Below are 27,256 nucleotides of genomic sequence, written 5' to 3' on the forward strand. Positions count from 1 at the left end.
AACACATTAAGCTGACAGGTGATGACAGGGATGAGGAGAAAACAATGGAGGTTTGGGGAGATCAAGGGCCGGGGCAGTCCCGAACTCAAATCAACCTCGCCCAGGTGCTGAGGAATGGATTTAAACCTGCTAATACATTCCAGTTCTGCAGCCTCTCATTAAAGACTGGACCATTGTAGTGAAGTTAGGAATGAGTGAATGAGTCTTTGAATTTGTGCCACCTTTGCATGTGCTCATCAGTCCCATGTCTGAATTAATAAGAGACTTTATTTTTTTTTAATGTGTGAAAATTCATATTTAAGTATTTTTAAAAGTATCTGTATTTTCCTTCAGAAAACATCTCTAAATATATTTTATCTCCAGTTGTGAATTGCTAAACTTTATTGAGTGATTGAATCAAAGGCACTCCAAACCATGGAGGTGGTTTGGGGCTGGATGAAGGCACTAAGAACTGTATTGGAATATTCAGGAAGTGCAAAAGGCAGTGGATAACTACTTTCCAGTCTGCAAATTAGCCTGGGAGGTCTCCAACAGGATGCTGTGTGGCAGAATTTGAAATTTGAATTTGCAAGAATTCCTAACGGAAGCATAGTATTTTTAAAAAATTCATTTTTCTTTTTGCACTTGGCAATTTCAATTACTAGTCCAGTGAAGTAGGCTGTTGCCAACTTATATCATGTCAAAGTGTCTAAGCTCCCACCTGCACTATACATTCAAAGCAGTACCACACCACTTCAAACACTCATAGCTTCTCCCAGAGAAGTTTTTTAAGGGTACAGAGTTGCTAGGAGACCCCTATTCCCCCTGCAGAGCTTCAATTCTGAGTGGTATTTTTTTACTATTTTTTGCCTGCTGTTCTAGTGTTCATATGGATTTGTTCTAGGATTTTGACTTGGTCATTATATGATAGTAATTGCAATATCTGATAATGAGTCATATTGAGGTTCCAAAAAACAGGATACAAACATTTTATTTTATTTTATTAAGTATTATTCTTTGCCTATCTTATTTCCCCCCCTTTTCATCATTTCAGGGCCTAGATCAGTATCAGTGCCCTGTTCAGATTGTGGTATATATATATATCTTATATATTTCTGCTACGTTCTCTCCTTTCCTACCAAAATGCCTGATATATTTCTGGTCTCTCCACCACCAAACACTGCCTGCCCTTTCACACCTCTCCAGTATTTGTTCTTGTTTCATCTGCCGTGGCAAAGTTAGCCCTCATTGAAACTGCAGGTGTTCTTCTCTCTGACAATTACATCAATATTTTCCCCGAAAATAAAAAAAACCCTAGTAAAACCCCTAAGGTGAGAGAAGTCTTTGAAAGCTTCAAGCCTCTTTCAAAACAAACAAACAACGATATTTGCTGGGTGTTTCCATGTACACAGAGAGAAGGCTTGCAGTCGGAACAATATCAGAATAGAGCTGTTTGAACTATCAGTATGATGTAAGTCAAGGGTAAACCAGTGTGGTGACTTTCAGATGATGAGGTTGGATTCCAGCTGCCATCAACCCCTTCTGTCATGCTGTCTGGGGCTTATGGGAGTTGTAGTCTGACAACATATGGAGGGTACATTCCCTTAATGCAGTGGTTCTCAACCTGTGGGTCCCCAGATGTTTTTGGACTACAACTCCCATCATCCCTGACCACTGGTCATGCTGGCTAGGAATGATGGGAGTTGTAGTCCAACAACATCTGGGGACCCACAGGTTGAGAAACACTGCCAAAATGTAAGCCATGGGGAAGAGAAGGAGTCCAGACATATATGAGGCTATAACACCATTCACAGGCATTTCACCCTCATAGGATTAACAACTGTAGAAGCCAGGAGGGGACCAGTCCCACCAGGACCTCTGTATTATCTCTAGCAGCCTCACCTCCATCATTCACACATGGAGGTACGTCTGCAGAGGAGAACCCTGTTGAGTACTCAAAGGCTCCCACTGTGCTTGTGAACCTTAAAGGTAAAGGTAAAGGTAAAGGGACCCCTGACCATTAGATCTAGTCGTGACTGACTCTGGGGTTGCGGCGCTCATCTCGCTTTATTGGCTGAGGGAGCTAACGTACCGCTTCCAGGTCATGTCGCCAGCATGACTAAGCCGCTTCTGGCGAACCAGAGCAGCGCACAGAAACGCCGTTTACCTTCCCGCCGGAGCGGTACCTGTTTATCTACTTGCACTTGATGTGCTTTCGAACTGCTAGGTTGGCAGGAGCTGGGACCAAGCAACAGGAGCTCACCCTGTCGCGGGGATTTGAACCGCCAACCTTCTGATCAGCAAATCCTAGGCTCAGTGGTTTAACCCACAGCCCCACCTGCCTTGGTCATGCCTTATTTCTCCACCCCACCTACAACTGTTAATCACATATGGGCAGTGCCCCCCCCAAAGGTGCTGGAACTTGCCATGAAGTTGTTATAGTAAGTTACAGGACAACTTGGGGCAGCCCTGAACAGATGCCAGTTTGACAACAACTGTGTTTACTGCCTGCAGAGGGTGCTAAAACTACTGCAAGCTGTCTCCCTAGCTGGTTTGGGGGTCGCCCCTGGTTCTGGTGCAGGCCAAATAAATGTGCCCCAGCCTCCCTCATTCTCTTAGATTCAGGCGGATGGCTAGGGCAATTTGGAAGGGCTGGAAAGCTTAAAGCCCACCACTGCTACATGGGAGATGGACTGAAGAAAAGGAAATATGAATTGATCATGCCCCATAGCTTGACCAATCATGGCTAGCAGCCAGGAGCTAGGTGGAGTCATAGATCTAAAAAACAAAAGAACACTTTGGCCAGCTTCCATTTTGACTTAAAATGTTTGTTCTGGGCTTCTAAGAAGTATGTAAAGGCAAGAAGCAGGCAGGGGGAGCGCCAGTCCAGAGTACCTGGTGCACTCCGGCTGAAAAATGCATTGCATATGAGTGAAATATCTGATTGGGGCTTGGGTACCCTCAAAATTGAGAGCATACAGCTTGCAGTTAGCTGTGTTGTTCACAAGTCCCTTCCCATCAATGTATTCAGCATGAAAAAGGCTGGCCCCACTTTTGCCCATGACACTCGCCTGCTACTTCAGAATATGGGATGCTTACTAACAGACAAGAATCTGGATCCTGTATGTATCACCAAACTACCCCAAGGTGATCTCACTCATCCCAGAATAATCTGGTCTTTTGTATCATCTTGACAGACGAAAAGCAGAGGGCACATAAGGTAAAACGGTGTGTACAGTGGTATCTCGGGTTACAAACACTTTGGGTTACAGACTCCACTAACCTGGAAGTAGTACCTCGGGTTAAGAATGTTACCTCAGGATGAGAACAGAAATTGCGCGCCGGCCATTTAAATCAGGCTGGGAAACCTGTGGCTCTTCAGATATTACTGCACTACAGTTCCCATCATCCCTGACTACTGGACATGCTAGCTGAGGCTAAGGAGAGTTGGACATCTGCAGGTTCCCCTGTCCTTATTTAACACACACACACGTACATTCTCTTTTTCTAAAAATAAACACCCTCACATAAGGCTGGCGTTGCATCTCCTAAAGGCTTGTAGGATTTAGTTTTCTTCTGTCACTGTTCCCGTGCATATGACAACCACAAACCATCCCAAACTCACACCACTGAACCATGACACTTTGTACAAGAGGCCCACATTCTGTGATGCTACTTACTTTCACAGCTGGGATGGGCTTTTTAGGAACAAGATGTTTTCTCTCAAGCTGGGAAACCAGGGTGCTCTGTTCCATCATGTTCACTTTGGACTCAGCTATTATCTTCTTGCGCTGCTCAAGGTAGGGGCCAAAACTAGGAAGTTTCTAAAAGAAATAGAAAGTATGCCATTACTGTTGTATAGAAAACAGTGGCCCCAGTGAGAGTGAATGACTTCATCCCACATTTGACAGACATGATCAATGATTTGAATGCCGAATCTATCTTTCTTGCCTTCTCCCATGCTTCGGGAGGCTATCCACCTTCATTTTAAAATTGCCACATGCATATTTATCCAATTAAAACATATATTCATCAATCTATGAAAACTTGTTTAAAAAAGATTTTTTTAAATAGTAAAAATTGTGCTAGGTTGTGTGTGCATTTATATCCTTTTGGTTCTTAGCCAGTTAGCCACAATTCCCCCAAGAAAATTTTTGATAGGAGTTTTAGTGGCATCACTAGTCATGATGCAAAACAAATAAACCAACCAACCATGGATAAAGACTGCAATGTATGGACAACAACGAAAATTGGAAAGTTTGGTAGTGGGATAATCTGTCCCTCAGTTACTGCATTTCTTTGGGGTATGTATCACTAGGGTCCTGCTATATAAAAATACACATCACTTATTAAAATAAATGAAATTCACTCTATGTTTATTATTATGGTGCAGGGAATATTATGCACTAAAGATTCATAGAACTTGGGTGAGAAACCTCCATTTGCTTAATGCTTTACATCAGTTTCCCCTTCCAGCTAATGGATTTGCTAGCTAACTTTATAAAGCATGCTCTGAGATTATTTTGACATGGCGCTTAAAGGGATATTGGATCGGTTACTATAATGGCAGCCAGTTCCAAGCAAACTCTGGAAAGTGCTAATTTTATTCATTTCACTATTTGACCTCATTGAGCTTCTTAATCTTTAGCCTCTGGGCTTCTTTCATATAATGCAGCAAAGGGAAAGAATACTAAGCTCCAAAATACTCCACTTCCAGCCAGAAACCTATAAACGCCGGCTCCAATTTCTAAGCACGCCAGTACCTACAGATAATGACTCTACACCACCAATTCATTAAAGTTCCTTGCAACCCATGAAGGTCATTGTGATCTTCCACCTAAGGAGGAGGACCATAACTCATGACACAGCATATGCTTTGCATGTAGGCTCAATCTCTGGTATCTCCAAGTAGAGTTACCAGCAGCTAAGAAAGTGTAGCATAGGCAGGACAATGTTCTATGCAATGGTACCACATCACATACTTCAGGAGCCCTCTTCATGCATTCAAGAGAATACCTGAATGAGCGTCTCCACCCCCATTGTTCAGCCCAGATGCTAAGATCCAGCTCCAAGGGCCTTCTGGTGGTTCCCTCACTGCGAGAAGTGAGGCTACAGGGAACCAGGCAGAGGGCCTTCTTGGTAGTCATGCCCACCCTGTGGAACGCCCTCCCGTCAGATGTCAAGGAAATAAACAACTATCCGACTTTTAGAGGACATCTGGATGATGTTTGATATTTTTATTTGCTGGAAGCCATCCAGGGTGGCTGTGGCAACCCAGTCAGATGAGAATAAAATAATAATAATAATAATAGAAGAAGAATATGTGTGCAGGGGGAACAGGTGTGGGCACTGTTCCAATGTCCCAGAGCAGATTTACAGGGCATGCAAGAAGCATGCAGTTAGAGGAAAAGGCAGGGAAATGTCATTGCACTAGTGGAACTGTTTAGCTGGATCCTCTATTCACATTACGTTCATTTCCATCAAAACAACCATATGGTGAGATTACCACCTGAAGATCATATAATCCCACTTTAAAGTGAAAAATTCTCTATGATCAGCCACATATTCCACACCCCATATTGACCCCAAAGAAGTCACCCCAAAGGAAATGTATCTGGGATATCTATCTCTCTTCCAACATCCCTGATCCTATTTGACATATCCAAGAGAACTGTTTGTTGAGCTGTACATTTTGCCCACATAAGGTCTGCATTCTTGGACCTGTGACTTTCTTTGAGGAAGACTATTGTACATCTTTAAGGGTTGGGAAGAGAAATGGGACGAGCTGTATCCTGATGGAGCTGTCCTTTCAGTACTTCATCTGAGCTCTTCTTCGGATTGAAAGAGGAAGGGAAAGAAACACACATTGTCCTTCACTTGAAGCAACAATGTGTCTTGGGGTGGCCTTGAAGATGACCCAGTGCTGGATCCTGATGCTGGGGTTTGAATAGAACTGGCAGTCTGACCCTGATATAGACAGTACAGATCAGAATAATTTGTAGGAAGGCAACATATCCCAGTGTGAAATGTGGCAGAACTCCCTGTCCCTTTGGTTTCAGTGCGGGGCTTTTCTCTTGCCTCCCCTTTTTATCCAAAAGTAAATCTCTGGCACTCAGCTTCCAAAAGCAACCTTGTAACTGATGAAGTGTACAAATCTCCTGCAACCATGTGATTTTTGTTTCAGTATTTCTCCAGGGATTCATCATTGATGAATTTGTTCTCACTGGATAAGCTAAATCCTACTCATTTAAAGATAACAGTATCTACCAGTAGAACTGTTTCTATCTAGATATAAAAAGCATTAGACTGCCAATAGAGAACTGACAACATAATGAATCAACAATGAAACCTTAAGCCAGCAAAGCTTTAAGGTGAATAAGCCTGTTTCGATTATAATTTATTCACAGATCAATCTAAAGCCAATTGGGCATATTATGAACTAGAAAAGAGGCTGCTTTTCTAAGAGAAGCAGGCGCCTGATATCTTCATTTTCAAATTACTGTAGCCTTTTTTTTAATGGAAGAAACACTGGCCATGTTTGAGGAAGGTAATATGACCAGTTCATACTAATTCTCTCAGATAATAATACTAGTAATTCATTACTTAATGATGAATACATGTATCTTATCCTGACTAGATATTTGCAAAACTAATGCACTTGCAGGTATTTAGTAACCTGGCAAAACATTTCCTCTGCTTCCAAGATTACAGGACTTTAGAGTGTCTCACTAGCCCTTTTAGTAATCACGTGATTACGACTGCATAAAGATAAGAGGAGGGCTGTCCTCACTGACCTTGCCATGGTGTTTTCCCTGGCTCTGCCCCCTAAACCCAGTCCATTCATTGGAGGGGAAGACTTAAGCGTGAGCCTACTCTACATATGCAGGCTCCCCACTCGGTTAAGAAACCGGATTGTGCATGGTTCAAAATTCCATAAGGAGCCTATATGTGTGCAATGGGTTCTCCATTTCAGACTTCCCCTGCCCCACAGTGGTGTGGGCAGCAATGATGCAAGGACAGGGTCCACAAACAGAGCCCACTCTTTCCCTCTCATGATGTTAATCAAATATTGAGTGAGCATCAGTACAGCACTTAGTCAAGTCTCAGATATATTTAAGATTAAAATTCAAAGCAGCAGCCAGCTTTTAAGAATATGGGTTTCTCAGGGCTTTCTTTCAGCTGGAACTTGCCAGAACTCAGTTGCCTTTCTATGAGAGCAAGGGAGGTGTTTGTGGTGAGTTCTGGCACCTCTTTTTCTAGAAAAATAGCATTGAGTTTTGTAACGATTTGGGGAGGAATTCAACACCATGTTCTTCAGATCTTTCTGTCATGACAATCATTTCTGCTTGCCAGACAAAATGTTTTCCCTCTGCTCCCCTTATATGCTTTTCTCCTAACCCTCCAGAGCAGATCTGGAGAGGCGCAGGGAGCATGGGAAGAGGAAAGAGGCGAAGTCCCATTTAACTAGTGGGAGCCCTAGCACTGTCTTCCACTTGTATTGTAGCTTAGCTGAATCCAAACCCATTTTTTCCCAGACCTCATAATAACTACCTTAATGTTATTTTTGTGGGACCCGGGTGGCGCTGTGGGTTAAACCACAGAGCCTAGGACTTGCTGATCAGAAGGTAGGCAGTTCCTACCCACAACGGGGTGAGCTCCTGTTGCTCGGTCCTAGCTCCTGCCAACCTAGCAGTTCGAAAGCACGTCAAAGTGCAAGTAGATAAATAGGTAAGGTAAACAGCGTTTCCGTGCGCTGCTCTGGTTTGCCAGAAGTGGCTTAGTCATGCTGGCCACATGACCCGGAAGCTGTACGCTGGCTCCCTCAGCCAATAAAGCGAGATGAGCGCCTTAACCCCAGAGTCGGCCACGACTAGACCTAATGGTCAGGGGTCCCTTTACCTTTAATGTTATTCTTAATGTCATGCAATTCGTTAAATTTGTATACAGGCAACCCTCATTTTGTGTGGGGGTTCCATGCCGGACTCCTGCACACATAAGCCCACTCCACCCCCCCTATTATGCTCCTTTCCATGATGTCTTTATGATATTTTGTCGCCGCTTCCATGTTTGGTGCGTCATTCGGATGCCCTAAATTGGGAGTTGCCTGTACTGCCTTTCATCCATAGATCTCTGGGCACTTCACAACACAGAAATAGTCACATCATCATTATATGATTTTATGAAATACATGTCTTTTGCACACTTGGTTAGAACAAAGGCTCATTTCATTATTTAAAACACCACCAGTGGATTTACCAAGACTTAATTTGAACAGTTCAATGCATGGATCACTTATAAGGTTTTGCTTTTGTGTTCTGTGTGAAGCAGAAGTGATGAACCTGTGATACTCATGATTTGTTGGGCTCAAATTCCCAGCAGCCCCGGCCAGCATGACCAATGTCTGGCAACACTCGGAGCCCTACTTTTTCTCCACCGCTGTTATAAAAAGCAATTCCTAGGCAAAAATAGGAGGGCTCTGTGCAAGTGAAGAAGCCATAAGCAGTTTGACTGAACATATCAGTGTTTGTGTGTTGTATTTTGATAGCAGTGCATCTGTGGGGATTCCAAAGGAAGTAAGAAGAATATTGACAAGATTAATGAAGTATCATGGGATGGGGGAGACGTTCCTCACACATCTAATCCTCTTGTAGCTAAACAACAGGGAGTGTAGCCTTCATTCCCCTTGAGAAATTTTGCTCATCTTTTTTTAAAAAATACTTTCTGCCTTCAACATTCCACGAACGTTTTGCTTGAACAGGGACCACCCAAATATGCCTCAAAGTTTTGGCTTGGATAACATCACTCTCTGCAACATCACGTCATTTGCTCATCTGTTAAAGGCAACACCATTCCTTCTTGTTTAGACTTCACTCAATGATCTTGATCTGATTTATTTGTCAGCTTTGAAACAAGAAGATTTGAGGGATTATTCTTTGCTACAGTACAACATCATTTCATGTTCTAAAAGACCAACTGGTCTGGTCTTCTGGCTATGTAATATTCATCACACACACAAAAAGGGGAGTTAAACACCATACTGTGTGTTAAACCAAATGCTTGATTAGCAAGGATGCCAAAATGAATGATATACCTCTGTTGTGGGAAGTAGGGAGTGTTGGATGGGGGGGGGGGACACAATGAAGATTTCAACAGATTACTGTGCTACTTGGTGAACATCTGGCAGACTGTCACTTAATAGACAATAACGTCTTCTCTAAACAGAAGAGACTTGAATCCATCAGGGATTCCTTCAGTACCTTATGTGCTTAACTTAGGCTGTAATCCTACACACACTTGCTTGGGAGTAAATCCCATGGAAACCAGCAGGGCTTACTCCTGAGTAAGACATGCCTACACTTCCACTGCACAACATCTGCTTTGTGCTCTTTCCATAGATTATCATATTCATGACACTTTGAAGTGAAAACCATTTTACTGTCTCACTCTACCCAAAGCATGAAAAAGAAATTAAAAACACTGGCAAGTTCTTTGCTTTCAGTTTTTTGGGGCATGTATGAGGAAGGCCTTCCTGGCCATTTTGGGGAAAGAAATTCTGACAGCTTAGCAGAACTAAAGCTGTAACAAAGACGACAGCAGACTGCCTATTAAGAAACACCACAGAGCAACAAAATGTAACTGCTTTCCCCTCTCCTTAATAAATATGGTGACTCTATGCTTCTGTACTAGCAAAGTGTGTGCAGATAACACTGTGGAACATTCTCGGGGTGTTTCTACAAGCAAGCTTACCATTTTGTTTTGCATACTGTACATTAAGCCAAATGAAAAAGTGGCACTGCATATAAAAGATACAACTGAGAAATGGCCACTGTCCATTTTCTTTTTCACATTTAACAGAGTTCAGAAACTGTTGGCAAGTCGTATTTCCAAAGAGGACACACCTGATGTGATCTGCCTGGAACCATGTGGAGATCAGAGCATGAGAATCTATGCACTGCTGGGAGTCCTGCTCTCTTACAAAATGGCACACAAGGTGGTCTGAGGGTTATCTGTCGGTCTTCTCTAAAAAGCGATTCCTGCCACCTAGGAGCAGCTAGCTAGTGCAAATGGGTCTTGCTGCTACGCACTATAAAACCAGTGTAGGAAGTACTGCTGGGAGAGATGCGCATTGATGACACATGCTCTCAGGGTTCTTTTTACACATTTTACTTACTTTGCAGACTCCAAGGGGGAAACTGAGCACAAAAGACATAAAATGCACCCAAAATATATATGTGACAGGATGTAATTAAGACCCGTTGCTCCCAGCAAGACTGGCTACACCGATTTTTGGTGGCTGAATTTACTTTTTAAAAGCAACAAAAATGACAGCTCAGCAGCCCTCAGAGCACCTCAGAATTGCTCACAAGCCCACCCACCTTTTTATTATTTTTGTGTGTCAAATTTTTTTTGGGGAAGTAGCTTTTCAAGGATACGATCATTAAAAACCCAGCATGGAAATGAGATGGAAGAAACTTTAGCCTGACATAGATTTTTGTCCTTGAGTCAATCTCTACTTTTCACATGCTGCAAACATATGCACAATGATGGGCGGCGTGGGAAGGGTGGGGACTTTGTCTGAACCCCCTACGATATGGGCAGTTTTCTGAGGCAGATTACCTGGCCAAGGAAGCCTTGAATTTATTCAGGCTGGCATCACTCACAGCAACTCTCCTTCTAGCTAATGCAGACAGATAAATCAAGGACACTGCTCCCCCCCCAATTCTATGTCTGTTTCCTAAAACCTTCACCAGCCACTCAAAGCCCTACCTTCTAGCTGCCTCAAGCTGTTTTCTTTGGCAAGGAAAAGCCTGTTGCCGACACAGCGCGAGTTAATTTATTGAAGGGTTTACCATTCCCTTTGGTTCTGATCCCAAGTTATAAAGAAAATAATTCAGTTTTGTGAAGTGTCCTTCATGCTCGGTGCTCACCAAAACCCCTTTATATTACAACAATGATTTAAATTCTTGTAAAGGAAAAAGACAAAACAGCATTGCTGGCCAACTTACGGAATCGTGAAAACAATTAATTTTGCCCAGCAATAAAAGTTCCACCTCCAAACAAAATATCATAGCAAATGGAAGTAGAACTACAACTTTCGTTTTACTGTAGTTTGCCTTCTGCCAAGGAGCTGGAATGAGCTGGCCCATTCAGATTCTGAAAAGTGTATTTTTCCTCTATACCGCTTTATATTTTTAATAAACATCTCAAAGCATATTAAATAAATCAATCAATAAAACAACAGCCGGGTGATGTTCCTCCAGCCTCATGATGAGCCTCTTCAGTAGGGCTGGTGAATCTGGGCCCAGCCCCCTAGACCAGATGGAAAGGGTCTTGCAGGGAGTGGCCTTCACACTCACAGCTGGGTGAGGAGCCTTTTAAGCAAAGCTTCACCAGAGCCTCGAGTGCCCTACAGGGTCCTACTGAAATGAGACTAGATGGGGCCAACCTATGGAAGCTTCCAGGTGAGCATCTCCAAGTTCTCCTGTATCACTGGTCTTTGGCTATAAGGCACAAATGGAGTAGCAGCTGATGCTCCACACTACCAGGGGAATAGGAACATGGAAAACAGTCTTCTACTGAGTCAGACCATTGGTCCTTCTAGCTTGGTATTGTCTATGATGACTGGTGGTGGCTCTCCAGGGGTTTCCTTCAGCCCTAACCTGGAGATGCTGGGGAGTGAACCTGGGACCTCCTTCATGCAAAGCAGACACCCCACAACTAAGCCATGGCCTTTCCTATTGTGAATAGCTGACATTGAAAGGGGTGTGTGATTCTCACTAGGATTGTGGCTGCGGCATAAGAATAAAGCTGCCCTTCCCTCATGCCATGTCTCCAATCCAACTCAGCCCTCTCCCACTACATTTTCTCAAGTGATCTGATAAGAATCTCATGGGAGAAACAGGAGAGAATGATAGCTGCTAGAGATCTGTATCTCTAGCACAGTTGGCCAATTAATGCACTGACATTTTGGGGATGGGGCTATGAAGGACTATCCCTTCGGTCTCTACATCAATAAGAAGACTAGCTTAGGCTTTGAAAAGCATGACTTAGGAATTGTGAGGATTCTATAGGGTGACATTTTCTTGAAATTTACACTTTAATGTAAAAAACAAAACAAAATCAGAATATAATCTCAAATGTAGGCATTTCAGATCTAGAAAACAAAACCACTCTTTCTGGCCTGGCCTAATAAATGTCTACTTAGGATATTTTCTTCTACTGAGGTCACCAAAAGGCTCTTTGGTACACAAAAATGCCAAGCATTTCTCATAATGGTTTACTCATCTCTCTTTTATATTAGTTTATTAGTGCACAAGTGACAGTTCCTGGTACTCGAAGCAGCTCTTTTAAAGATTAAAAATATGTGATAATACAATGCTTAGATGCTCTGAGACACATGCTTTATATCTTGAACTACCCTAAAGGGAAAATATCAACTTCTAGCAAGCACTGGTGATTTAGCACAGTGTGCAATTGAGGTATGTGCATACTTTGTGTAAGCACACAGATTATATATGGGTATGGAAAAGCCAAAGGAAGATTCAGTTGCAATTTTGTTTCTCTCCCATGTTGAATTCTTTTGTTTCGTTTTTTTTTTTCAAAAAAAGGAGATGGAAATAGCATGTGCCTTGCATATATTAGGTTCTGAGCTGCATTGTAAATAGGAAATCTCTCTGATAAATCTAGAAGTAAACTCCCCCTTCTGCTGGATCACATAACTCTCCTTGTGTTATACTAATAGATTACATAAATGCAAACCATTGCTAATAATTCCTAAATAAACCTTCTTCCACTTCAGATTCACTGTAATCCATCTCTTATGTCAGATGAACTGTGGTACTTATCCTCCTTACTGCAAAGGCTATAATGCGGCTCCTTATTCATCTCTCATACACAGTAATCCCTCCACCTCAACTTTGCAGATTTCTAATTTAAATGTAAAATATTCATGGCAGACAAAGGAGCCCTAGTCTAAACAACAGCTCTTATAGCTAATACAAAGGATTCTGACATTGTCTTTACCTAATCTTTTTAATAAAATAAAAAACCCACAGGCTACATAGTGATTTTATTCATCACAATGATTATCTGCATTTTCTGCAGAAATACAAGCTTTAATAACAGCAATTAGGAATAATCTTGAAGCTACTATAAAGGTAAAACATTCTTCCAGATTTTTTTTTAAAGTCTTGTTGTTTTATTCTGCAAGACCATATGCTGCCTTGAATACTTCTTTTATTATTCCATGATATTAAAATGTATGGCATTCACAGCCACAATGTGGGGCACTGGCCACTGTTTTATGGCTTTAAAGGAAGATTAGACAAATTAATGGAGGAAAGGGCTATCATATGCTTAACTCAACCAAACCTTCCTGTTCCGAGGCAAGAAGCCTTTGAATTCCAGTTACTGGGGGTGGGAGGCAACTGGGATGGGGTGCTTCCTCCATGGCCTGCTTGTGGATTTCTGGAAGCATCTAGCTGGTTACTGTTGAAAACAGAAAGCTGGACTAGATGCACCTTTGATCTCATCCAACAGGGGTATATTTTATGCATCCAAATTTGGGATGAGGAACCTGAAACCCCCCAGACGTTGTTGGATTCTAACTCCCACCAGCCCCAGCCACGACACCCAATGGTCAGAGTTGTGGTTGAACAACATTTGGAGCACCACAGGTAACCTATACAGATATATCTATACAGATACACAATTGTTTTGTTGTTGTTTAGTCGGGTCTGACTCTTCGTGACCCCATGGACCAGAGCACACCAGGTGCTCCTGTCTTCCACTGCCTCCCGCAGTTTGGTCATGAAATCTTACAGTGGTGCCACATGGGGATGGAATCATTCCCCGCCCCCAACCTTCTGAAACTGAGTAATTTAAATTTGTTTGTTAAGAATAGGGCACATGCATTATCCCACTTTTATGGGACTACTGAAGAGCTCATTGCAAATCAGAAAAATGCATCCCTATGCAGCAATTTACAAGGAATAAGAGGAGCGTAACTCTATATTCAAAGAGCAAATGGATAGGGTTATGGTTGAGCAGGGACCTGAGCTAATTCATCGCTGACTTCAGCCTTCCCAACTGCAGAGGAATATGAATTATTACAGTAGCTAATGAAAATATATTTATTGTTTTTGATTTATTTTAACAACCCTAAGTCCATGAAGCAAGTAACGTTACTAAACAAGTAACACGCACCAAGGAAGTGTCATAGGGGAGAATAACACTATCTCTTGGGTGTGTAAAGCCAAAGCTCTTTCGGGTCAAAAATCAACATCTAGAACTGAGCCCAGAAATAAACTCTGGAACAGAGGTCTAAAGTCCTCTGGTGGCCCATCCATTTAAGGAAACACATACTAAAAATATATATATTCTGAATATAGCAGCTTTTGCTAAATGATTCATTCATTCAGTCATTTTATTCATATCCCCCATATCCAAGGAACTCAAGTGGCATACATAGCCCCCTTCCCCCCAATTTTATTCCCACAACAATCCTGTGAAGTTGGATAGGTTTGGAAAGAGTGACTGGCCCCAGGTCATCTTGTGAGTTTAGTGGTTGCATGGGGATTTGAACCCAGGTCTCTGCACTTCCAGTCCAACACGCTAGGAACTATGCCACAGTGACTCTATTGAACTGTGGCATCCGATTCTGAGTCAGTTGTTCTTTGCCAACCAGCCTTTTTAAAATAAAATAAAATAAAATAAAATAAAATTAGAGTCAGCATGGAGGCAGTTACACAGAAAGCTACAAAAGTTAGACCTAGCTCCTCCTGCAGTACCATATAGCTGAATGAAATATGCAAAGCAAAGGGAGAGAAGAAAGCAATATGAGTGGGATCACGTAGCCTTTCCAGTTGAGTCATGAATGATAACCACACTGCTTCTGTGTAATCACCCAGTGTCAGAAGTTTAGATGGACACACCTGGGAATTTTAACCTAACACCATCTTGCGAGGAATTCCAGTTAACAGGAACAAGTAATTAATCTGGGTAATTAATCTGGGACGACCCAACCAGCTTTTGCTCGCAGTTCATGCTGTGCTTGCTAAGTCTCTAGAACTTTCATTAAGTTTTAAATATTTTAGATGCACATCTAGAGACAACTCCAAATCATTAAAATATGATAAATCATCACAGCATTATAAATCATTATAAAGATTATACAAATCCATGTCACGAATACAATAATAATGGTCCCGGCACCTGAATGAGAGTAAAATGTTCCTTCCCTGTAGCAATAGTGAAATGTCAAGGCCTAGCTTTCAACGTGATAAAACGATACTATATAATACGCAGGACAGATAGATAAAAGAAAGATGCATTATAATAAAGTTTCTTCATTTCCTCAAATAATGAAATGTCTCCCTTATCTAACAATCACTAACTATAACCATCACGATTTTCGGAAGGAAAAATGAGCTTACACTATTCATGCATGTCGTGGGCAGTGAACTCCAGGGAGAAAGGGCATGGATCTGGCAGTGGCAATGGCAGCAGTGGTATTGGCAGTGAAACCAGCAGCACCAGCCATTTAAGTTCTTCCCCCAACAAATGCACACCTACCAGCACAGTTGCAGGCAGGAGCAATTTGCCTGCAATTGGGCAGATTTCTTACCCAGGGAAACTTCTCTCACACCTGCTATTTAGATATCAGTTGTACACAAAACACATGGGTTGGAATTCAACACAGCACAAAGCAGATTGTTCCACCCGTGCAAGTATTTCTGCTTGCCCAACGGAACACACACACACACACCCTTTTCAAGCTACCACTCTTGGAAATGTAAGGGCTGCGTTTGAGGGGAAACCACTGGAGCTATCCTTCTGAAAAATTAGCAAGATTAATGACAACAGAAGGGGCAATGGCTGCAAATTTCATCCACTTCTGCTCCCTAAGTTAGATACAATTCCTTAAGCTAATATTCCCTACTAATAAACTCTACATGTATTCGCCTGTGATTTGGCAGGCTTAATTCACTCTGGAGAGGTTAGCCTGCCTGAAAATGCCATTTGCTTCTGCTAAAAGGGGGAAACATTATAGTCATTTTTTATTCCCCATAATAGTGAGTGTAGAAAAGCAAAGTTCAATTCTTTCTGAAATGAATTTGGACCCTGAGCCAAATTGCATAGCCTCCAAGTGCTTCAGACCGAATCTTCTGTTCTGAAGCACTGAACCCAGATCCAAACTGAACCCCTACTATAAACATTTTTCCAATGAGTAAAACCCATACATGGCCAGATATTGGACTATGTAAAAAGTTACAGACTGATTGTATGAGATTTAAAAAAAAAATCAGTTGAAAAGTTTTATGTCACTTACTCTCAAATTTTGCCAAAATTTTAATCCTTTGAGTTGCTACTATGATTTCAACTCCTATATTTAGAACTAAGCATCTATTCGGATGAATCCTAGAGCAGTGTCTTTGAATTTAACTGCAAATTAGCATAGACTAGCCCACCTGTCTATCTTCACCTGGAGAGAAAATGAGATTTTTGCTACAGTGGAAGCTCTGCTTAAAATGACCGTCTCATCTTCATCTTGACTGCACTCAAATAGCTTCCAAATAATATATTTCAGATGAGCGATTGCAGAGATCCTGCAGTGCTTGTATATTCAGAAACAGAATGCTTCATAGCAAGCATTCATTGAAAATGCAGGAAATGTATTTTTTTATTTTATGTCTGGACTTAATTTTTCTTTCTGAAGTGATGAATGATACTTAAAAATGCTTATTAAAAACCAAGGAATCCCCATTGGTCCACAAGGGGAAAAGCAAATCCAAATCCAGAGTCAAGCTATCCCTACAATTAGAACCAGAAAACTTGTCATAAAATACAAAGGAAGCTTTTGAGTTTTCTGGAACCCTTCGTCAGGTGGGCTGTTACACAAAGAAGTGAGTGCTGTAGGGAATATGGAAAGATAAGGAACTGCACAAAACATTTGCTTTATGTTTTAGCTATAAGGTCCGCAAAAGGCAGGGCTGGAACATTTGTGTCCCTCCAAATGTTGTTGGACTCCAATTCCCATCAGCCTCAGCCAGCATGGCCAATGGTCAGTGTGGCGTTTGCCGCCTAGGTGGGTCATAAGGAAAGGGTTAAAATGAGTGTGATGTGATTGGCCAGTGGAAACTGATAGGAGGAGTTAGGGATAGAGGGGGAGTTGTGTGAAAGTCAGTTGAGAGTTGGGAGTTGAAGAAGGAAGTGTGGGATGTAAACACAGGAGCAGTCAATGACAACATTCCTAGAGTGTACATGTTAGAACATGGGGAGGGATGTCTGTCCAGCAAGCAGGTAAACTTCCTGGGGACAGACTTCCTCCGCATGTGACCAGAGGTGGGTGTGGCCTCACCTGTGCAGGTAATGACAAAAGCACAGGGCAGGCAGCCATCTCTCTCTCTCTGCCATTTTCCTTCGATGAGGAAGCATGTAAAGATGCCCTCTTGGCTCTCAGCCAAGAGAGGAGATAAGGTCTATCTTGCAACAAGATAGATTCTAAGTATATGTAACCTTTTTAAGCCTATCTACCTTCTGGGATCATGTTGTGAACAGAACGTGAGTAAACTCTTTTATACTTTTATAAAGACTGTGTTGTGTCTTGTATTTTAAGAGGGAACAAAGGGGAAATTACCAGAGTAATTATTATAGAGGTTCTAGCGAACCTGTGCACACGTTACCGTTGCGAACTTAAAGGGGAATGTCTATAAACTCTGCTGATATTTTGGGAACTTGTTAGCACAAGTTGGATAAGGATATAATCCCACAATATATCCTCTCCTGCACCCCAGAACATTCCCACAGGAAGAGGGAGGTTAAGTCTGTGGGTTGGTCGAGTTGTGAGGTGAGGGAGTGTGAGGAATTGTTAGGTGGAGTCAGATAGATAGTTGGAATAATCAGTTTGAAGTTGTTAGGAACGCATAGAACAGTTACGGAACTAGGTTTAAGAAACTGCTAAGAAAAATTAACTGAAACCATAAGCTTGTTCAGGCCTATAAATAAACTTGATTATTTGTTAATGATACCAACTGACTGGACTCCGTGTGTACCCGTGAGGAGAAACGGGTTGGTGGCAGCGAAAAAAGCAATCACAGTGGCGGCACAGGGTCAATAGACTGTCAAACGTCCGGGGGCTCTGTGTGATCGCCACAGTCAGGAATGATGGGAGTGGTAGTCTAACAGCAGTCCATGGGCCCCAGACTCCTCATCCCTGGCATAGGTTCTGGCTATAAGGTACTTGTGTGTTTCTGGGTAGGTTCTGGACTTTGCGTTTCAAAAAATGGGGGTGGATCAGCCATGTCTTCTGTCTTAGAAACCTAGATAGCACCACGACATCTGCAGCATCTAGCAGAGACTAATCTAATTAAATCTGCAGTGTTCATCTTGAGACTGAACATAAATGCAGACCTTATGCCTACAATATTAAACAATTTTGGGGTTCTTTTTTTATGCCCCCTCCCTATTCGCCCTATCTGTATTGCATAAGAGACAACTTGACGAATATAATTCTGGTTGTTTCTGATACAAGTGTTGCCTAACTTCTAAATTTCTGAAAGGTTTCACTTAACATCTCTTTTTATAGGTCACACTCTTGATTGGACAGTGGTTTTTATGTTTAATTATGGTCCTGCACCATCACTATATTTGTCACAGGGTTTTTGTTTTCTCAGGTTCATTTCATTTTGCAGCCCTTAATAAAACATTTGCAGACTGGGGCCATGAAAGCTTTCAGTGCTTGGGAAGTTCTAGTTTATCCTCTCCAAAAGGAACTAGTTCAAGATCAAGTTCACCCTTTCACAAAATGAACCAGTTCATTACAAGTTCACCCAATTTCCTCTGCAAAACAAAGTCAACATTCAGAAGGTTACAATTTAAATTTGTGCAAGTCACACAGCTGTTAAAGGCAGAAGGCAACATTCACTGTTTTCTTACACCTGCCCTTCTCACTGTAAGCCAGTGATGGCCAAACTTGGCCCTCCAGCTGTTTTGGGACTACAATTCCCATCATCCCTGACCACTAGGATGATGGGAATTGTAGTCCCAAAAGAGCTGGAGGGCCAAGTTTGGCCATCACTGCTGTAAGCCATTCTTGTTGGATGAGAGTGAATCTCATCAGCAGGGAAGATAAGGAAATGCCTCACATTCTTTCCTTTAGATTTATTAGCAACCATGATTAAGCAACAAAGTATTCTTAGCAACATCAATACCTCTCTAACTGCCTAATAAGACCAAAAATGTTGCCTCCATGTTTTGCTTACTAACTTTGTTTATGGATGTCTGATTAATTTATTATTCTTTTTTAATGAAAGCTTTTAATTTCTTTTTTTTTTGGGGGGGGGAGTGTAGTTGGGTAAAGGAATGAAGCTGAAGCTGAACTAGCAATTAGTCGAAATTCAAACCCAAAATGAACTTAGTTCACCCAGCAATTGTGAAAACAACTTTCAGGTGTTGTTCAGAGATTTTTGAACTAGACCAGTGAAAGGTGTTCAGCTGAACTAATTCATTTCAAGCGCTGATTTCAACCAACCTCACCTCAGGGTTACTATGAGGTCAACAAGGGAAACATCTAATAGAAAGATAGGTAGCCTTTCTACCAAAACTCTGTCATACTTATGAGAAAGCCAGTCACACAGATTAGACACTAAATCCTAGCTAGTGCTTGTAGGCTGTGCTGTTGAGCCATAGAAAAAGCATGGCCTAAGGCAGGGACCCCCGAACTTGACCCTCCAGATGTTTTGGGACTACAACTCCCACCATCCCTAGCTAACAGGACCAGTGGTCAGGGATGATGGGAATTGTAGTCCCAAAACATCTGGAGGACTGAGTATGGGGGTGCCTGGCCTAAGGCATCAGAAATGTCTGCAGAGGTAAGAAGTGGTGGAACAAGGTCACCTCATCTCCAAATTTGGAACCACATAGCTGGGTGAACTAAGGGTAGGCATTTAGCACGAAACTTGGACTTGCAAATTTCGGTAATATAATCAAGCTTGCATTGAGGACAATGCTTAGAAACAATCATGCTAAAACACCTTTTCTTTTTTATACAAGAGAAACAATGGCAAAACTCTTTGCCATAAATTTAACTGGGGCCAAATGAACTTTCCTCAGGCTTTGGATCTGGTCCACAGGCCACCATTTGACCTTCTCTGATTTAAACACAGGAATAATTTTCCTTAGACATTTCAACTGGATTTGCTGGTCTTGTCTAAATCTCCTATTCTAATTGGTCTGAACACTTTGCCATTGTACCTCATACCAACTTCCTAACAGAAGGTGGTAAATAAGAGAAATAATAAATCCTTCATTATAAATGCAGACTGAGCAGAGCTAAAAGGAAAATCAATGTTGCAATTTTAATTTACCACTTCATTGTGTAAATTTATATGCAAGCCTTGTGCAATAAAGTTTTCTCTGGCATATTAACCAATTCTTGCCAAACAGAAATGCTGCATTTTCATTTTGCATTATTTTCTACACCGAATAAAGGGCCCCGCTTTTTCTTAACTTTGTCCAAAAAACATAGGCTTCCAGCAAGACAAACTAAACATATTGTCATTGGTTTATCTGAGAGCTATCAATTCTAGGAGCCATTGTGGTAAGGACATTATTTAAACAAGAGTCCATCAAATGCAGAACATCACAGCTGATGTTTTATTGCTTCTATAAAAGCCATCTTGGCTTGAGTATACAAGGACCAGCACAAACAGAAACTCCGACACAGCTGCATAGCCAAACCTACTTAAAAATGTATTGTTTTCGACAAAGGGCAACTAAGCCAGTTTTGAACAACATCTTCTGAAATGCCACTTCCAGAGAACTAGTCCAGAACACATGGCAAATAGCCAAATCTTAAGAGCTTGCAGCTTTCAAGCTGTGCATGGGAAAACCTTGGAGTTCATTGGAAGCTTATGAAGGACTCCTCAATGTGAATATCAGAAATGGCAGACATGGTTACCCAACAGACAGGCTGCCTACCCACATGGGGTGGTTGTTATATACTCAAGCCAGAATGCAGCCTTCATCAAGCTTTCTGGATCTGTTAGCTGAAACTATGTGAGCCTGCAGATCATTTTAAACCAGAAATGTTATGTCCAGACCAAGTTCCCATTAAACAATAAAGGAATAAATAAAGGAATAAATTTATATAAATTGAAAAGGAATAAAATTGAACATGTATTACAAGAAGAAAATTTGGACATTATATGCTTGCAAGAAACTCATGTAGCAAGAAAACATAGAAGAGTATTGACAAATACAGTCATACCTCTTGTTACGTCTACTTCATATTACGTTCTTTCAGGATACGTCCTGCGGTGACCCGGAAGTACTGGAAAGATTTACTTCCGGGTTTCGCCGCTCGCGCATGCGCAGACGTGCAAAATGACGTCACGCGCATGCGCAGAAGCGGCGAATCACGACCCACGCATGCACAGACGCAGGTTGCATTCTGCTCATGTTGCGAACAGGGCTCTGGAATGGATCCCATTCACAACCAGAAGTACCACTGTAAAATATTAGGGATGGACTTTATAACATCAGATAAGATAAAAAAACAACAACACAAAAAATGAGGTGTGGTAATTTATGTAAAAGACAAATACAACCCCAAACAGCTATTTAAAGATGAGGATGGAAGAATGATAGCTATAGAGATAACATTAAAAGGTGAAAAAATTGTGATAATGAGAACCTACACACCAAATGATTAAAAAATTGGAATTTTATAAAGAATTAGGAGAAAAATTGTTTGATTTTATGGATAAAAAATAATTTTAATGAGTGACCTAAATGGGGTAGTCTCATTAGAAATGGATAGGACAATAAGAAAAACGGATTCAAAAGAAGGTAGACTACCTCTGACTTTCTTCAATTTGGTGGAGAATTTTAAATTGATTGATGTTTGGCAATTTAGACACCCATTTGAAAAAGAATATACCCATTATTTGGAGCCAAATCAGTCTGCCGGAAGAATCAACTCGATATGGATATCAAATTAGTTAACACTGAGAATAAAAAGAACTGAAATACAATCAAAGACTTTATTAGAGTTAAAAGGAGAACAAAACTCCACATTGAGGTGGAAGCTAAATGAAAGTCTTCAAGGTAACCAAATAACTATGCAAAAAGCTGAAAAAATTCTGAAGGATTATTTTGAACTGAACTGAATTTGGATAAAGGGACAGATCTAAATATATTATGGGATATAAGCAAGGTGGTAATGAGAGGGTTTTTTATTCAGCAAAGTGCACATCAAAAAAGAATTTGAGAAGGTAAAAAAAAGGAAATTATGGATGAACTGATAAAAAATGAAAAAGTTGATTAAGAAACCTGGAAAGGACTCAATAAAACAAAATATAAAAATGTTACAGGCACAATTCTCAATGTTAGTGAACCAAGAAATTGAATGGAAAATTAAAAGGTTGAGACAAAGAAATTTTGAATTTGCAAACTAACCAGAGAAATTGCTTCCCCTTTGTGGAATGCTGTTCCCAGGGAAGCTATGATTAGGTGCTAGGCAAAAACATTCCTCTGTAACCAGGCCTTTGGCTGATTAAACAATCTATGGCCTTTTGAACATGTTTGTGGGAGAGGGTTTATGGGCTGTTTTTGTTAGTATTATTATAAGTATTCAGTGTTTTCTGTATTTTTTAAACTATAACCCACCTGGTTATCTTCAGATGAAGGGTGATATATATATATATAAATGATGATGATGATGATGATGTAGTATTTGGAAGAGGCAATAACTGTTCTCGGGGTTGCTCAGGTATAAATCCAATGTAGAGATGGGGTTGCTTTTATCAATGTGCTTAATCATGCCTTTCTCTGGGTTTGATTTAAACCCCAAATTCTTACACACAATGCTTCCTCATAGCTTTATTAATGTACATTGTGTGTGTGTGTGTGTGTGTGTGTGTGTGTGTGTGTGTGTGTGTACTAATTCCAGTATTTCTGAAACTTGGATATAAGCACACAAAAAGGGTTCTGTGCCTAATGTTTTAATTCTGTTCAATATTCATATTCACACACACACACACACAATCAAATAAAGAAAACTTTACCCTATTTTTTCCTGTGGCATCTGGTGTTTGCTGAAGAGGAAATAAGTTTATGGGCTGAGATGATGAGAAAATGTGAAGTACTCTTGCAGGACTGAGCTGGGAGCGTTGACGATAGTTGTGGGTTAAGACTGTTATGCATCAGTTGCTTACAACCCAAATTGTTTCGCTGCCAGTTCATTACTGAATGACAGCACAGAAGCAACAAGAATGCGACTGTAATCATGATATTACAGACTCGCTCATCATGCTCTCAAGATGAACACCTCTGTCTTCTCAAAGTATTTATAGAGCCTCCATATATGATGAAGCTGAAATGTTCCTGCAGTCAAAATGGTTGGGTGATGAGCAAGACCTTCCGCCTGAGACCCAGGAGAGGCACTGCCCGTCAGAGTGGACATTATGGGGCTGGATGGACAAATAGACTGGCCTGGCACCCTATGTTCCATGTCTGCACATTAAATTTAAGTTAAATTGAATAATTAACCATGAATTCAATGTTGTTGAATATAAATATTCGGCATACCACCAAGTCATAGAGTGGAATTCAGGGCTACACTATGATCAGTGTTTCATCAGTAGAAGCATTGCACCTAGCCAGATAAAATAATCCCTCATCTCCTCCCCCTGGGATTTCCCGACATGCACATGCAGCCAATTTTGGGGTGCATGCAGTGGGTGGAGAGGAGGAAAAACCCCATTGTGCAAGCAGAAGTCCTTCCACAGGGCTTCCACTCACATGGCTCATTAGTTGGATACAACCCTTTGAGCAGGACTTGCCTAAGTATTACTCAATTAGATTCAATTGGGAAAATAGCTTCTACAAAAGGCATCATGAACTTTGAAGAAGGATAAAAGTGAGAAATGAGCTAAGAGGAAGGCACATTCGGCAAATCTTCACCGTGATCAACTCCTGCCCGTAAACCTATGTCCCCACTTTGGAAGGAGGTGTGGCTTCAGAATTGGCCTCCATAGTCACTTGTGGACACACCGCTAAGGCCATGTTCATGGAAGACAATCTTACTTGGCTACGAGTGATTGCCAAAGAAGAGGATGACTCAACAGGAGACCTACATTGAAACCTGGAGTCTTTATTCAGATAGGGCTGGGAAAAAATCCAGCCTGAAATCCTGGAGAAAATACTGAGCTAGATAGAAGAAGTGTGTGAGTCACTATAAGGCATTGTCCTACGTTTTGTCTCTTACAGCCCTTCGGATATTTATTTATCTGGTCATTTAATATATATATTAAAATAATGGCCTGCCCTTTGTCTGTAAATCTCAGGATAGGTTGCAACAGTAATTACGGAAATCAGTTTACAACCATCACCCCATGGTCGGCAGCTATCTGAAGACAGCTATCGTATCTTCCCTGAATCTTCTGTTCTCCAGGCTAAACATGCATTGTTTAGATTGAGGGAAAACTAAAAGTCTTGCCTGTGGACCCAGCTGGTTGGCATGTGGGTTCGTCAGAGGTGGTGACGGGATGAGTCAGCACTCTGGGGCCTTGGCATCCATCCTGGAATGTCAGGTGCCGACTCTGGGATTGTGCTTTTCATGCAGGATGGATATTGTGACCACACACACAAAGTGCAAGTTACACCGATTTCCTAAAGAACATGCTTCTCAGTATGAGTTCTTAGGTCTGAAGAATGAAGAAAAGGTCAAGGAATATGTACAACAACCTTAAGCTATTATTTAGTATCGTGATTTATCATCCCTTGTTTAGGGGTGAGATGACGATGTTTGTCACCACAGAGTCTTTTCATATAGTGAGAGACTGGCTTAAAAATATATATCTGTTTTTCAGGTTCTACAGCAGCCCTCCATGCTTTCACCAGGCTACTCATCTTTATTAAAGCTGAAAGCTTGGTCTGCATGTTTATCCACTTATCTTTAAAAAATAATAAACCTGCAAATATTTTTGAGAAGACTTGCAGAGCCGCTCCAGGGATCAGAGTAGGTAATGGGGCTGGTGACATTATAGTATTGACCAATAAATGACCTCCACAAATTCATCTTCCCCATTCTATATCCTGCCTGCTAAACTGTTTTGTGTTAAGCACTTGCATAGGAGCTGAAGAAATGCATGTGTTTACAGAACAGCGAAACGGCCTCCATTGGTAAAAAAATTGCACATTTGTACACGCCCTTACTGAACCTCTCAGGAAGTCTGTGAAGGAACTTAGTAATTTCTTACTACCCTGTGATGTCATACAGTCAGCTTTATGGGTACACAGGAGACCTGGTGGGTCTGTTATAACCAAATCCAATAAAACTATTCACTGTTACGCCAACCCCATTAAATAAAATTAAATGAATGTTCAAATAATGAACGAATAACTAAATAATAAAAGACCAATAGATTCTTCAAATTAATATTAGCATCTATCTACTCAATAAATATATTATTAGGACACGTTTCATCAAAATTAATTCCAGGGTGGTTTACAACAAGAACAAATTATATAATATACATGTGCCTGTATACACTAAGAAAGACCACAAAAAAACCAGCAGATAGAAAATCAGGTACACTGTGGCGAATGGTTCAGTAAGAAAAAGTTTTATGACTAGCATTAAAAGGTAACAACGTTGGCATCCACATGCATTGGCAAATCATTATTTATTTATTTTTCCTATGAAAAGTTGTCAGTATTTTAGTGTGTATTCCTAATATACAAAGCTTGGAATGTGATTTTTGCCTAACGTACACCTATTTACAAAGCAATTTTATCTAGTATGCTGCTTTTTTGGTATGGTATTTTACTAATGAATGCATTTTTTAGGCACATGTTCCCCTACCATTTATGGATTTTTGTACACATAACTGGACGGGAGAACTGCATTTCAAATTTCTGAGGACTGAGAATGTCAAAGGATGGCTCTGTTTCAGTTCTTGTATTGCTTTGGAACGTGCAAATTAGCTAGGTTCACCTTTAAATGAGAACTGATTTAATTTCCCCCCTCATCCCTCTTTGTGACCCTCCAGATGTTGTTGAATTCCAATCAGCCCAAGCTAGCACAGCCAGTGCAGGATCAGGGGTGATGGGAGTTGTAGTCCACTAACATCTGGAAGGCTACAGCTTAGCCACTCCTTGCTTAGGTTACAACTGTGGTTGTCTTAGTTTTGTTTGAATGTCTGCATTTGGTTTTAAAGAGTATTCTTTACTTTTTTTTCCTTTCAAACAGTGGTTCCTCTTTTGTTACCAGCCATGATGTAGCACACATAGAGTGACACTCCATTACATCTGCATAATTGGATTGTTAGAAATCAACACCTTATATACTGGGATTCCTAAAGTAACACTAAATTTCACTGAAGTAAAATACCGCTTGCTATTTACAAACTGTGAAACAATCTACCATTGGTGGGGGATCTCCATACATACGGTGCATGGAGCAGCGTTCCTAAATAATTCCCAGTTGTTAAAGGGGCAGATTGTGGAAAATGATAAATGTAAGAATGAAGATGCAAGGCATGGCTTATAGTCACCGAGTTAAACAATGAATTACATGAAAATCTCTAACGAAGATGACAATCAAAATCTCAGATGCAAAGCACAGCGTATCACGGAGCTTTCTTCATTAAAAATGGTCTACCGCTGATCTGAATAAAGGGCAAATAAGGTCAGCAGGGATGAGGCATAATTATTTTAAGTGTCAGTTTTCAAAATACAGAAGTGCAGTGAGAATGAGTAAGATTCCAAGAAATTAATAGGATGCTTCCCAGAATGTTTTTGGCTACTGCACTGCTGTAACATGTCCCTGAGTTGTTGATTAGGCAGAGGCTGAAATCCTACACTTACTGGGGCGGAAGGGCTACTGTTAATTATATATTTTTTAGTAAACTGGGCAATGCAAGAAGTTAGCCCCTTCAAAAAGGCAACCTAAATTTTGCAGCCTGGATGTGCCTGAACTGGCCACTCACAAGCCTGCAGGAGTTTCTTCAGCTCCATGTATGAGAGCTGGAGTACAAGATGCACCAGGTAAACTGCCTGTGAGGGAATGGGAATATGTGGTCAATGTGCACATCTATTTTGGTGGAAGACAGTGGCATAGCATGGGTTGGAGGGCCGCGTGGAGGGAGGGAAAGGGACAGAATCTGCATGTGCCTTCAACTGCCTAACAGTGTCCGTGTCACCCAGGAGATCCCATCTGCAGAGATATGAAAAGAGGAGTCATTCTGTTGTCTGGAGGGGTCACTTCCTGGAT

At 41.1% G+C, this 27,256-nt stretch overlaps 1 protein-coding gene across 3 annotated transcripts in view; it reads right to left on the reverse strand.

Moving 5' to 3' along the window:
* The window catches only part of DPYD (dihydropyrimidine dehydrogenase), a 526,409-nt gene that overhangs the window by 16,509 nt on the left and 482,644 nt on the right, over positions 1–27,256 (reverse strand). For all 3 annotated transcript variants that reach the window (XM_082227795.1, XM_082227793.1, XM_082227794.1), the window contains one exon: positions 3,660–3,803. In XM_082227795.1, coding sequence (XP_082083921.1) covers positions 3,660–3,803 — 144 coding nt within the window. The remainder of the gene's footprint in view (positions 1–3,659; positions 3,804–27,256) is intronic.

This window comes from Podarcis vaucheri (assembly GCF_965113315.1).
Source record: "Podarcis vaucheri genome assembly, chromosome: 6".
Lineage (NCBI taxonomy): Eukaryota > Metazoa > Chordata > Lepidosauria > Squamata > Lacertidae > Podarcis > Podarcis vaucheri.